Source organism: Zonotrichia leucophrys, chromosome 3 (assembly GCF_028769735.1).
Source record: "Zonotrichia leucophrys gambelii isolate GWCS_2022_RI chromosome 3, RI_Zleu_2.0, whole genome shotgun sequence".
Taxonomy (NCBI): Eukaryota; Metazoa; Chordata; class Aves; order Passeriformes; family Passerellidae; genus Zonotrichia; species Zonotrichia leucophrys.
The window spans coordinates 98,500,527-98,514,901 of record NC_088172.1 but is presented as its reverse complement, the minus strand read 5'-3'; the positions used below and the strand labels follow the sequence as shown (position 1 = coordinate 98,514,901).

General features: G+C 38.9%; 1 protein-coding gene across 2 annotated transcripts in view; it reads left to right on the top strand.

Annotated features, from left to right (window-relative positions):
- The window catches only part of KIF16B (kinesin family member 16B), a 138,900-nt gene that overhangs the window by 19,897 nt on the left and 104,628 nt on the right, over positions 1–14,375 (top strand). For both annotated transcript variants that reach the window (XM_064709461.1, XM_064709460.1), the window contains exons 4-10: positions 1,906–2,022; positions 7,352–7,449; positions 7,956–8,065; positions 8,681–8,823; positions 9,417–9,585; positions 9,698–9,829; positions 13,840–14,015. In XM_064709461.1, the coding sequence (XP_064565531.1) occupies positions 1,906–2,022; positions 7,352–7,449; positions 7,956–8,065; positions 8,681–8,823; positions 9,417–9,585; positions 9,698–9,829; positions 13,840–14,015 (945 nt within the window). The remainder of the gene's footprint in view (positions 1–1,905; positions 2,023–7,351; positions 7,450–7,955; positions 8,066–8,680; positions 8,824–9,416; positions 9,586–9,697; positions 9,830–13,839; positions 14,016–14,375) is intronic.

Sequence of the window (14,375 nt, the reverse complement as noted above, 5' to 3'; positions counted from 1 at the left end):
ACTGAGAAAAAAAAATAGAGTTTTGATATTTACTGCCCTTTTGTGACAAACCAGTGTCCCATCCAAGCAGTCTTTGCTTCTAACCTGTGTTAAGCCTTTGTGTTCACACAAGGCTGACTGTACCTGTCCTGTGCACCACCTCAATTTTAACCTCAAATTACATGCAAGACATGCACACATTTTTAAAAAGGAAAATGCCATCAAAAGAGTAGTGCATAAAGACTTGGACACAGAGAAAAATAGGGGAAAGAATAAAGTAGCTTTGGCTGATCTTTATGTTCTTTGAGAGATATAAGTGGTTACAGCAGTGTAACTCCTTTGCTGGAGGGAAGGTCAAGTGAAGTATTCCAAAGGCACATTTGAAGATTAGTGATTAAAGAAATTACCCAGCACTCCTTCTAGGGAGAAGCTGTGAGATTATACTGTGCTTGTGCCATTCACTATTAAAAATGGCTTGTATGCCTTGGAGAATATAAACCACATACAGTGCAGACAAGTAGCTAAACTATGTGAAGCATCAATGAGTTTTTTTGAAAAACTCATAATCATGTCTAGATGGTGAGACAGATTAATATTTTAATCGGGAGAAATGCTGCACCAAGTGTTACTCCTTGCCCAGTGAGGGGTTGTCACATTCACATTTTCTGAAAAATCCCTTTGCCCAGGATTTTTCTTGTGGGAAGCTGAGAAGCCTCAGAAAAAGGAAAACAATTCTCATCTCATTTGCTTGTCCTGTATTGTGCTCACTTGTGGAATGTGTTTGGAGATTGTTTCATTAGATTCTGCTGTGGGTTGTTTTGACTCTTTGGCCAGTTGGAGCCAAGGTGGGTCAGGACTCTGGAAAGAGTCACAAGTTTTCATTATTATCTTTTTAGCCTTCTGTAAGTATCCTTTCTGTGTTCTTTAGTGTAGTTTAGTATAGTATTCTTTATACAATATAGTATCAGAAAGTAATAAATGAGCCTTCTGAGAACATAAAGTCAGATTAATTCCTTCCTTCCTATGTCTAGGGGCAGCCCAAATACAATAAGGGATGTGGATTGAAATGAGGGGATAATGATGAAAGGTCAGGAAAATCTGTGAGGTATGTTGGAAGGAGCCAGTATTGCAGGGGAAAGTGGTGAAGGAATCTGGTGAGAGCTGAATTTATTAGCTGAGAACAGAGTCCCATATTATGTGATGTGGAGGAAGGATCATTACGAGTTATTACACGTTGAGGGTAAAAGAGAAAGGGTTAAATCATGAAAAAAGTCACTTACCACATTAAAAACAAATTTCCATGTTTGCCAGCCTAGAAAGCATTGCTATATGAAAGCCACTTAAGAGGAAAATACAGAGAAGATTATGGGTCATGTTCTTACACTTGATTAAAGCAAAAAACCCAAAACCAACCAACAAAACCCTCTGAAAAGACAAAGGAAGAAACTGACAGAATCATGGAAATATTGACAGAATCATGGAAATGTTTCCTTTTGAGCGGGGACTGGATATTTGCAGAATGTGGAGAGTTGGTGAAGATACAAAAGATAATAACATAAAATACAAATAATATAAGATACGAATAATACACATAATAATATCAGATACAAAAAGATAATAACAAGAATGAAAAGTGAATGGAGTAGCTGAGATTGCTGAAAGACATTGGGGCTTTAGAAAAGAAAGTAGTAATTTGATATGTCAAGTGTTCTGTTACAGAGAAACAAATAAAAACCAAACCACTGCAGTGCTGTAAATGAAATATGGTGAATGAATATGAAACAAGTAGTATTTTATTTGAAATATTAATTTCCTCTCCTGTAGTAAATATGTATTTTGTGGTATTCAATATTTGCATGCTGGGCTGATGGCAATCTTCTTTCCCAACCTTCTGTTGGCTTAAACATTTTTAAATTTTATTTTTAGGTTTTCAAAAATCTTGGTACAGAGGTGCTTAAATCTGCTTTTGAAGGTTATAATGCCTCTGTGTTTGCATATGGACAGACGGGCTCTGGCAAGTCCTACACCATGATGGGAAATGCGGTACGTTGTGTTGTCACTGAACCCTAAAATGCCACCTTGGAAGGGCCCTCTGTGATCATTTGGCCCAACTTTTCCTGGCAAAAGCATGGTCAAGACAAGATGGCCCAGCATCCTGTTCAGATGAATCTTTAAAGTGTTGATGGTTGGGAATCCACCACTCCCCTGGGCACATAATTCCAATTGCTGATTGTTCTCATGGAAAACGATCCTCTTGTATGCAGTCCCGTTCTCTGCAGGAGTATTTTGTGTCTATTACCAGTGTCTTTTGCATGTGACTCCTTGTAAACAGGAGTCTCCATCTTCTCTGTAGGCACTTGTTAAATACTGGAACATGGTTATAAGGTCTCCTCTAAGCCTTTTATTCCCAAGGCTGAACAAATCCAACTCTCTGCCTTTCTTCACATGGCAACTTCCCAGTCCTTTGGTCATCCTTGTGGCCCTTTCCAACCTGTCCACATATTTTTTATGACAGAGACCAAAACTGAATGCAGTATTCTAGGTGTGACCTGACAAGTGCTGAGTAAAGTGGGGTAATGACTTTTTCATCTGTGCCCTGGTGGTTGTGATGCAGTCCAGCATCCTGTTGGCTTTCTTTGCCACACTCTTTGCTCTTGTGCTTGCTGTCCACAGGACCCCAAGTCCCTTCCCACAGAGCTGCTCTCCAGCCAGATAGATCCCAGCCTTGCTGTGCTCCTGGATTATGTTCTTTCATGTGCAAGAACTTATATTTATTGAACTTCATGAGGTTCTTGTTAACCCACTATTCCAGTTTATCCAGGTCTTCCTTCAGGGTGCCTGTCCCTTCTGAAGCTTTGACTTCCCCACTTGCTTTGGTGTCTTCATCAGACTTGGCTGTGCTACTCTTGGTGCCATTGTCCAGGTCACTTATGAAGAGTTAGACAGCTTTGGGCCCAATATTGATTCCTGGAGACCCCACTTGTGACAAGTTTCCAGTTTTACAAGGAGCTGTTTGCCACCACCCTCTGACTGCAGCCTCCATAACATGTTAGCTTCTTTAGCAGCAGGCTGTGGGAAACCATGTTGAAAGCCTTGGAGAAGTCCAGGTAGACAATATCCACTTCTTGTGCCACATTGAGTGAGCAGGTGTATGTTTTTGTTGGAAGGGATTAAAATTACACTGTTTTTAATGGAGTTTTTAATACTGCTTCTGTCTGTATGCTACTAACACTTCCATATATCACACCTTCTAAATTTCTAAGTAATTTTTGTTCAGTAACAAAACCAAAAATTTCTAATGTTACTGCTGATTTTTTTATGCCCAACTTGCGACAAAAAAAAGGAGATACTGATTTTGAGAAAATTAATGATCAGCTTTTTCTGAAGGTATGTGCTTTTTAAACCTCTTTTGAAGACTCAGAAGACTGAAACAGGTCCTTAGACAAGGCTGTCAGGTGAGAAGCAGAAATTGGGCATGGCAGTGGTTCATCAAACCCTTATGAGATTATACAGGCAATGAAATTTTAAGGATTTTGTCCTACTGAGCCCTGCAGGAAGAGGATTGTGTGATAGGAGGTATTTGGCACTTTGTGAATGAAGGATGAGAGTGGTTTCTTGCAGTTGCTTCAGTGACTGTCCAAGGACAGAAAGGACCCACTGAACTTTTGGGGTGGAGCGGTTTAGAAAGACTGACTGATGGAGCGTCTTTGCCAGACAGCCTCTGCAGGTTTCATTCTTTAATCCTTGGGAAAAGAAATGTATTGTGTCTTCTGCCAGTAGAAATGAAAAGGAGAATTTAACACTTATCCTTCTTTGGATAGATCACTCTTCTGAAATGTAGTAAGATTGGGCTCTTTGCACCTGCTCTAGCTTAGGAGAGTAAATTAGCTATAAATCTCTTTCTTTCAGTTGTCACAAAATAAGTAGCTTTATATTTACCTCAATATCATAAGCAGAATAGACTTCTGTAACCAGAAAAGATCTCACAACCTAGGTGTGGATTTCTATTTCAGAAATTTATAAAAGTGACATTTTTATGAGACTGCCTCACTATATATAATGACTGTAATTATCAAAACAGTTTGCAAATGAATAGATGCTGGAGTTTGTTTGACACTATTCAGCAATAAAGGTCTAATCTTCTTGGCATGATACATAAATACTTTAATCTGGCTTTGTATAGAGTGCATTTAAAGTATACTCAGCTGGCAAGTTAAATGCTTCAAAATTGATGGCCCTGTCAGAGAGACTACAGTGCTATAAGAAAACTTGAATTGGAAATAAGTATTCTTTCTTCCCTACTTCAATTTAAAAAGCCTGGGTTCTGTTCTCATTTTGTTTTCAATATTTGCTTTTCTTGGCTTTGGAAGGCTTCTTCTGCAATTCTATATACAGCAATCATTTCAGGAAATATGTGGGGCTGTTAGAATGTTGAGCAGAGATACTGAAATGAGCAGAGATTATAAAATATCAGGGAATTCAAACTTGGATATGCAGAGAAGGCCAAGACTATGGGGGATTAAAAGTCTTTTAAGACATGAAAGGCTGCTACAGAAAGGAAGAGGATAATTTGCTCCTTATGGTCAAGGTAGATGGGCAAAACTCAGTAGATTTAAATTGCAATAAGGATTTTTCTGGTTAGATAGCACAGAAGAAGAACAGGCTTTTAATGAGAAAATTCAGCTTTTGAGTGAACTACCTATTTTGGTTCTTCTGATTTTCATGTCTGTAAACTCTGTAGGCCAGGAAAAAAATAGTCAAAGCTGTAGTTGATCTTGCCCTTCAGGTCTAGGGGGTGAAAAGGTGCAAGTGTTTAAATATAGTTTCCAATAAAGAGTGTACATTCTTTAAGATGTACATTTTACTAGCATAATACCCTGGGAACTGTGTGTGCTTCCTTTTTCAACATTCTATTCCTAAGGTTGAAATTACTCATTTAGAGCTCATACTTCCTATTTTAAGCCTCTTTTTGTGGTTGCTGGATTATGTCAGACACTAATGATTTGCCTAAAACTTTGTGATAGATATTCCATGCTTTTTTCCCCTAAGCTTTAATTAAAACTATTCAGGTGTTTCCAAGCATGAGATGAAAGAAAAGTATATTCCCCTCTTCTGTTGTGTAAAAAAATTAAAATAAAGTGTGTGTGGGAATTTCCAACTCTGACCCACGAAATTTTACCTGGAAATAGAGATTGGTAATTGACAGATATTGGGAAAGGCTGCTCCTCTCTTGCCAGAGAGGCAAGTGTCTCAAAAAAAGCCTGATTAATCTGCAAGTTTTTCCCTTATTCTGGGATTTTTTTTGACTTTTAGGTGCAGTCATGTTAAGAACTAGGAAAGATAGGAGCAGAGAATAGATTATTATTTCAAAGAATGAAGCTTGGTTTGAGAAGGATAGAGAGACTCTGATTAGGAGGAGGAAGAAGTTGGGAAATGGCAAAATGGAGGGATAAAGTATAATTAAGAAACTGTAAGTGACTGGGTAATGAATTGGGAATTTTATCTGGGCAAAGGAATGAGGAAGAAGAGCTCAGAGGTGGTACCTGGAACAAGATTGCTGTGACAGAGAATGCAGAGAGAAACTGAAGAATGAGGGCAGAGAGACCAGCATAGGAGCAAACTCGAGTGAGCCTGGGCAGAAAGGGTTGGATTTTTGTAGGAGTCCAAGTGGAAGAGAAATCTTTGCTCATGGAGCACTGGCACTGACAGAGTTTGGTGCAGGGGGAGTATGTTGGGTTTGTGTTTTCCTGTTGGCAGTTATCTGTAGAATCCCACCAGGGAGTGCTTAGTCTGTGTTCCCATTGAATGTGTGGTCTGGCTTCTCCTGATTTGCATCCTGCTTAATTACAAGGCCCCTGACTATAAACACAGGAGCATTCTTCTTGCACTGGTAAATAGTTAGTCCATCACATTGAATCTCTTACATGCTTTTAGACTGGAGGGAAATTATAGCTGACAGACTGTTTTGTGAGCTGCTCCTGAGCCTGGACCTCTTGCCCCGAAGCTCATCTGTATGTTTACATCCTGTCCTGTTATTCCAGGGAGCCATGGCTCTGGGGAAGGTTAACTGCTGTCTCCTGGAGTGTGGGGAGATGTCCTCAGCAGGACTTGGTGACCTCCCTAATCCTACCTGGTGGGAATGGGGCAGCTGGGAGTGAGCACTCCTGTGTCAGATGAGACCAGACCTGTGCTACCATGATATTTTCTGAAAAATCCTCTTTGCTCAGGATTTTCTCTTGGGAAGCTGAGTAGCTTCAAAGAGGAATGAAAACAATAATTATCTGATTGCCGCTCCTGTGTTTGCTGCTTTGGAATTGGACATTGTTTACCAAGAGGTGAATATTTGATTGGTTCCATGTGAATTGTTTTTAATTAATGACCAATCAAAGCCAGCTGTGAGTGACTCTCTGAGGAGTCATGGGTTTTTATTATTCATTCTTTTCTAGCCTTCTGATGAATCCTTTCTCTTTCTTTAGTATAGTTTCACTATAGCACTCTTTTAATATAATATAAAATAATAGATCAGCCTTCTGAGAACATGGAGTCAAATTCTCATCTCTCACCTTGTCCTGGGGACCCTCACAAACACCACAGACCTGTGGGCATTCTCCTGCTCCTCTGCTGTGGGGAAAACCCTCACTACAGCTCACTGCTTGGCTGGAGAGAGCTCTTCCAGGACCAGCAAGGAAAGCTGCATGCTAAGTTTCTGGGTATCTCAGTGGGATAGGTCCTTTTCAGTTTGCTTTATTAAACCAACCAAGCATTTCATGCATAAAAACTCTTTATCTGCAGAGACAAACATTCAGTAGTTAATATCAAGTGAAATTTGGCTGGATTGTGGAATATGGTGAATCAAGATTTAATTTTGTCATCGTGTACTAATTTATTCAGAGGACCTGTTGGCACTTTTCAGCAGAGGAAGGACTGTGACCTGGGAATTGAGGGTTTGAATGAAAATGTCCCATGGCTGTTTGTCTGTGGCTCTTGTCCTGTTCTCTGCAGTTGTTGCCAAGTGCACAGTGAAATGAGATGGAATCAGTTAAAGATACTGGGGAGATAAAGCAGTTCATGACTTACTCTGGGGAGCCAGTCTCTGCCTTAAGCAGTTGGGATTATTCAAACTGAATGAGAGGGACAAAATGTATTCCATTCCAAAGAGATGAAGCTGGTTGTACATTCCACACACAAAAGGGTTAAAGTAGCAAGGTGACTGCAGTTAAATAAAAGGCAAGAGAGTGTTTGCTGAGAAGTTTTGATTTTTTTTCCCCTTTCTGGAGTCTTAAATTCTCCACTAGTCATCTTGGGTTTTGTTTTTCAAAATATATTGTGCATGCATATATAGGCTTGGAATTAAGAGTTGTTGTTGTTGCAGGGGGATGCAGGTTTGATACCTCGAATTTGTGAAGGATTATTCAGCAAAATAAGTGAAAAAACCAAGCGGAACGAGGCATCCTTTCGAACAGAAGTCAGGTAGGTCATGGCATGTTAAGGGTTTGCAGGTTATCAAACTTGTTTCAGTTACAAACACTCTGTTTTACTTTATCACTGGGAAGAGTGAATATTTTGCAAAAATAATTTTTTATGCTTGGCCTCAGTCCTGTAATTGATTTTTGTTGGCACTTGCAGTCGAATTGTGCAGTACTTGTACCTTCCAGCCAAGAGCTGAGCATATTGTGTCATTTATATGATAGTGCAAATGCCTTTGCTGCTGGACAGCATCTTCCTTTTTTTTAACCTTTATTTCAGACTGACATTAGGAGATCTTGATCTTGCTCATGTCTGCTTTCTTTCCACTTCCTTCTTGCCTTTTGGGCTTTTCCTTTACGATACAATACCTTGTAGTCATTATTATCTTAAGCCAGCTTTGGGTCTGTGTTCTTTCTCCAAATATTTTCTTTCATACTTGTGTTAGTGTGGCTTTCCTTTTATAAAAGGCTCTTGTATCAGTCGGTGGCTTTCTGTTCTTTTTCTTTCAGTTATTTGGAAATTTATAATGAACGTGTGAGAGATCTTCTCCGACGGAAGTCTTCAAAAACGAATAATTTACGAATACGGGAACATCCAAAAGAAGGGCCATATGTTGAGGGTAAAAACACTTCAATTGTTTTACACTGCATATTTTATTGCCTTTATATGTTCTAAAATGTAGTGTCTAATTGTATAGGGCATTTTATCTTTTCAAATATAAATTATGATGGATGCAGTGCCTTACTTTGGTAAAAAGCATGGAAGGAATAGCTTCTAATTTGGCATCTCTACTTGCTTTCCCAGTCCAAAAATTATTACAGAGTTTTTTATCAGTAAATTTATACCACATTTTTAAGTAATGTTAAGACACTCAATTGCTTTTAATAGTTTGTTGACAATAATTTATAAATCTCAGATATTTAGATGAAATGAAAACCTATTAGGATCTAATTGTCCTAATCTGTTCTCTAATAGGGAAGGTTTATGTCTCTTGTGGGATTATGCTCATGTTATTCCACATAATAATAATAAAAATGTGTATTGTTTTTTACTGTAAATATGTAAGTTGTCCAGTGTTCATATGAAGTCTCATACCTTTCCTTAGGTGATGAACAAGTATAACAATAAACACTACTTGCAGAAATAGTTTGCAGTAATGAGGGTAATTTGAATCTTTTTGTAAAGAAAATTAAGGACATATATGAGCATACTGTAACACTCTGCTTTTCTTCAGACTTGTCTAAACATTTAGTCCAGAATTATACTGATGTTGAGGAACTGATGGATGCAGGAAATATAAACAGGACGACGGCTGCCACTGGAATGAATGATGTTAGTAGCAGGTCACATGCCATTTTCACAATCAACTTCACTCAGGTAACAAAACAAAACTCCTTCAAGAGTTTTTTAAACCCAAGGTGCAGTTATGTTTCACTATTTCTTTAGGGCGTAGTGATCTGTTTGCTTATATGTAGCAAACTCCTTTTCTAATGATTTCTAATGGTCTTTGTTGTTGTTTTTGGGGGCTTTTTAGAAAGCCCATGGATGGCCTGCTAGATGAAGACAACCTGGAGGTGGGGGAGAAATTGAGTGTAAATTTGTCTGTGCATGCGCTAACTTCATGACAGCAATATATAAATATAATACAAACATTGTAAGCTTAATGAAATGAATGCAGCACATTGTCACTGCATCATGTAAATTACAACTCACAGTGTCATAGCTTGTCTGTAAATGGCTAAAAAGTTGCAAATGTTACAATTTAAAGAAATAATATGGGAGTTAGGCAACCATTCATTATCAAATGTCTTTCACTGGCATCTGTAATACACCTGTCTTCTCAAGATCTCCTATTGTAAACAAGTTAAATTCAGTCATGTCATGAAAAAGGCCACTAAATTTGATTCGGTAAAAGTGCAGTATTTATCAGCTTAACATACTTTTCCTTGCTTTATTTTTTCTGTTTTTAGGCTAAATTTGATTCTGAAATGCCTTGTGAAACTGTTAGCAAGATTCATTTGGTAGATCTTGCTGGAAGTGAGAGAGCAGATGCCACTGGTGCCACAGGGGTTAGATTAAAGGAAGGAGGAAATATTAACAAATCTCTAGTTACTCTGGGAAATGTAATTTCTGCCTTAGGTGAGTCTCTGGTTTTTATACCTTTGTTTACTTACGCAAATAAGGGCCTATCACATTTTTGAAAATGAATGAAAACATCTAATTTTAATTTTTTTCTGTCTTCTCATCACAGCTGATTTATCTCAGGATGCAACAAATCCTCTTTCAAAGAAGAAACAAGTATTTGTGCCTTACAGGGACTCAGTGTTGACTTGGCTATTAAAAGATAGCCTAGGAGGAAACTCCAAAACTATAATGATTGCCAGTAAGTGTTTTTAATTTACTCTTTTTGAATTCTGAATAGTTCATGATTAATAGGAGTGGATATAAGTATTTAAATTCTAGGTGTTTTGTTAAGGCACAACATGGTTTACACATTTTAGTGATTTCTTTCTTTCTGAGCTTTCTAAAAACATTCTGGTTTTTACTTACACTCTGCACACATAACTAAAGCTTTGTGCATCTGATCTGTATTGGTGTGTGAATCAGTTGCTGTTCCAAGCTGTTTTTTTGTTGTTGCATTAGTAGCAACCTGGTCTGTTTTGACATCCTGTGGGAAAGATGGTCACTTTTACCTAACCTTCTAAAAGCACGCAACATTTAACTTCTTGTCTAAATTTAAGTATGATGAGTTGTCTTGAAAACTCTTATGATTTCCTTTTTTTATCCATAGGAAGGTCTGCAAGGATCACTTAGTTTAAAACCCTACTATGCCATGTGTATTGCAGGTTTGTCAACAAATTGGCATGGGAATTCCATTCATAAAAAAACAAAGTGAAGCCAGGATGATGTTTAAGGGGAGGTGAAGATTTTGGATGTTGGAAATCATGGAATGGTTTGGGTTGGAAGGGACCTTAAAGATTGTTTAGCTCCATCCCTCCTGCCATGGACAGGGTCACCTTTCACTAGAGCAGGGTGCTCAGAGCTCCATCCACCCTGGGTAGGGTCAGAGACACAGCCACCAAATCAAGGAACTATATTTACTATAATGTAAAACTGTAAACAATCAGAAAAGGATAAGTTAAACAAAGCACAATATAATTAGCTAAGAATTACAAAAAGATAAGCTGAGAAGAGCACCTAATCATTACTGTGAAAGAAGGCCTATAGTGGTTAAGAAAGATAGATCACCAGGTTACCCTAATAAAGATGCATCATCCAAGTCTGAGAGACGTCAGCTGTGGGGGGAAGCTGTCACTGCAAAGGACTGGAGGGCCACACCTGGAAATTGGGAATTCCTGTGGAGAGTCCATCTCAGGCCATGAGGCTCCCCCACTTTGCTATGGCAGTGGCCCAGGTTTTACACTGTTAAACAAACAAGTGGATGTAATTTCTGACTTCATTCTCCTGTTGACTTTCTCCCAAAGCCTGATATGGGCTCAAGGAGGAACCGAGAGAGTTGTCTTTGGTTGTAATACCTCCCTAATTAGGCCAGATGTAGCCTTACCCAGTTTCTCCATATGTAAGGGTTGAATACATGTTTTGCCCATAAATGAGCATATATATAACAATACTCTGCTAATGACCATATATATGTATGATATTTGGTTGGAAGGTCAGCTTTGGTTCAGGGCCTGTTGTTCAGGCCTTAGTGTTTCAGTACTTCCCTGTTTCTGTGTCTCACCAGCATTCTCAGAATCTCTGGCTGCTGAGAGTGATCCTGAGATGTGTTAGAAAGTCTCTTTTGCCAGCCCGGCACTTGAAGAGGGAATCAGAACTCTTCAGTTCTCAGTCTCAAGGTTGTTTATTGTTCCTCATCTATAAAATTTTCTCTCCTGTCCAATTGAGATTCACTCAGCAGGACAGTCCAAGGCAATCTGCCCGCTCTCAGGGCAGTGTTATCTTTTTATACTAAAAACTACATGTAAACTATTTACAATTGCTATCCAATACCTATCACCTATGCTAGACAGTGAGCTTCTACCTTAAACCAATCCAAAAGTGCCAACATCACAGCAGAAGATGGACACCAAGAAGAGGAAGGAGGAAAGGCTTCTTTTGCCCAGATTCCTCCATCTTGCCCCCTGAACCCCCATTCTGAAAACCCCAAAAATCTATTTTTCACCCTGTAATAAATTCACTATCATTCTGCTTAAACTGTCATGGCTTGCAGATCTTCATTTAAGGTTGGTAGTTTGCTCCATGGGTCATAATCAAGCCCACAAGCATCTTGGGCTCTGTGCCAGGGTCTCTGAGCCCCCTGGCAGGGGTCTTGGCAGTCCAGGACAGCCAGAGGGATGTCCTGAGTTCCAACACTGGATAAAGAATTTTGTCCTAATATCTGATCTAAATCACTCTGTTTTTAGCTTAAAACCATTCACCAGCCCAGGATGTGGCAGGCTTTCTGGGCCTTGAGCACAGACTGCTGGTTCATGTTCACTGACCAGAAAGAACCCCATAGTTCTTTCCTGCAGGTGTGCTTGCAATGAGTTTTTATCCCCAGTCTGTGCTCTTATGTGGGACTGCCCTGACCCAGATGCAGCACCTTGCACCTGCACTTAGTGACCCTCAATAGGTCCCTTGGGCCCTCTTGTCAAGCTTGTCCAGGTACTGCTGCATGTGAGGAGAGGAGCAGCTCTAAAATTTCTCTCACTCTTTCCTGCTCAAGTGAAATGTGCTCTTAACTGGTGCACTCCCCTTTTGGGAATGTGGGAGAGCAGAATTGAAGGAATAAAATGTATCAGATCAGGTTCTGGTTCTTCAGAACCAGTCAGATTCTCTGGATAGCAGTTCCTTTGTTGTAGGATTTTGGGGTTGTTTTTGGAATCCATGCCATTTGTTTTCCTCAGGAGCAATTGTAGTAGTGCCAGCAGATTGTGGGCCAGACTCTGCTTTGGATTTCTGGCTCTTTAAGTAAAGCTGTGCTGGCAACTTTCTTCTTGAAGAAGTGAAAGTTCTTTCTTCTTGCAGTTCCATGTTTTTGGATTTTTTTTGACAGAGGGCTTGGGAAGAGAAGTTTTAGCAACACAGTGAGCTTTCAGTGCCTGTACTAATGATTACAGTACCCAGCTTCTTTCTGAGCTACTTCCTCATCTATTAGTGATGCTTCTGCAAGGCAGAGCCCTGATGGTTGATCTTTGCTTCAGCAGTAACTCCACTGGTAATGTGGTAGAATTCCCTAACAGCCCAGCAAGATGCCCACATACATTTGTTCTGCCTTTTCTATAAGTAAGCACAAAAAATGACAGGAAGATCACTTTAAACTGTAGGAAAGGCTGTAGGAAAATGTGTCTGATTATGATTTGTCATATTTCTGTAGCATATTGTGACATCGTTCCAGAAGAATTTGTGAGTAGTGGAGAGGAAACAGTAGATAAAACAGGGAAGGGAGAATGTGAGCTGTGGGAATTATAGGTTGTTTCAAAGTGCATCTCCTGTAGCTCAGAGAGTCTCTACCACAAAAAACAATTGTTTTTGAGAGAATGAGAAAGGACAGATTATTTTAGTTGCTTAATTAGTTTTTCAGGTGTTCTTGTTGTCTGATTCTTTGGATCTCTTGTTCAGTTTGATCATTAAGATTTCTGGATGGTTTTTTTCTTCTGTGCTTCCACTCATCTATTTGGATGCCTTAATTCCTTAATTATCTTTTTAATTTGGAACATCATATATATTGTTAGGAAAATTAAGGGAAGGATAGCTTTAGCACTTGCATTTAAATGATATTATTTTTCCTGGTTAGGTTGCTTGAAAAATAATACTGATTTCTGTTGATGCATCAGATAGTTGACAGATCTGTGTGCTGCCAGATGCCTGCAGCTCAGGAGAACAGCTCGGTTTGTGAATTATAGAAGCTCTTCTCTTATTTTGGTTCTCCTGTCTGATTATTTTTTGTTTTAATGATGTTTAATTTCCCTACTGTGTTTTACCTGGAAGGTCTTTTCTTTTCAATGATTACACTGATACTTAAAAAATACTCACTGTTTTCTCAACTGATCTTGTACAAAATTGCAAGAAGACCTGTGAAGTATTCATATAGGACATTTATGTTTACCAGGGAAATGTAAATGTTAAAAAGATTGACAGCAAGATTTCTTTGCAACACTTGGTTGTTAGACCTGATTATCCTAAGACGCTTATCTCATACAGTGTTTACTTCTGCAAAGTTATAGTGACATAAAATGGTGAAGAGTTGGAACAAATTGTATCCATACTGGTAAACGATAAATTTAATGTGGGTGAAGAGACAGAAATATATCTGACTTTTAAAATCTAAACTAACTTTAGTAAATGCAACATATGGTGCTAGATAAACTGTTTCTGATTTCACATCCTTAGCTATTTCACCTGCTGATGTCAATTATGGAGAAACTTTGAGTACACTTCGCTATGCAAATAGAGCCAAAAACATCATCAACAAGCCCACAATTAATGAGGATCCCAACGTCAAACTGATCCGTGAGCTGAGAGCTGAAATAGCCCGGCTGAAAGCACTGCTTGCTCAAGGGAATCAGGTTAGCTTGACTTGCAATTGATGTGTAATTTTCCTTGAGTTATAACATCTATTTCTAGAATGTAATTATCTTTCATTATATTGATTTGAGTAAACAAGCTCGACGAGGCTACGAATGAATATTAGTTTCCTGATGGAATCATTTTCCATATGGCCAGCAGATTGCAGCTTTTAACTTAAGGGGGGAAAAAATTGTCTTCCCAAAGCTTTTACGTTTCTCATAATATAATCTGAGCTGGATTGTAGTGTGCTGTGGAACAGGCAGTATAAAGAGACTGAGCAGGAACCTGTCTTCTAGGTCTGTCCTGAATGTCCTGATGTACTTTGTGTAGTATCTTAAAAGAAGGTTTAAAGGATTCAA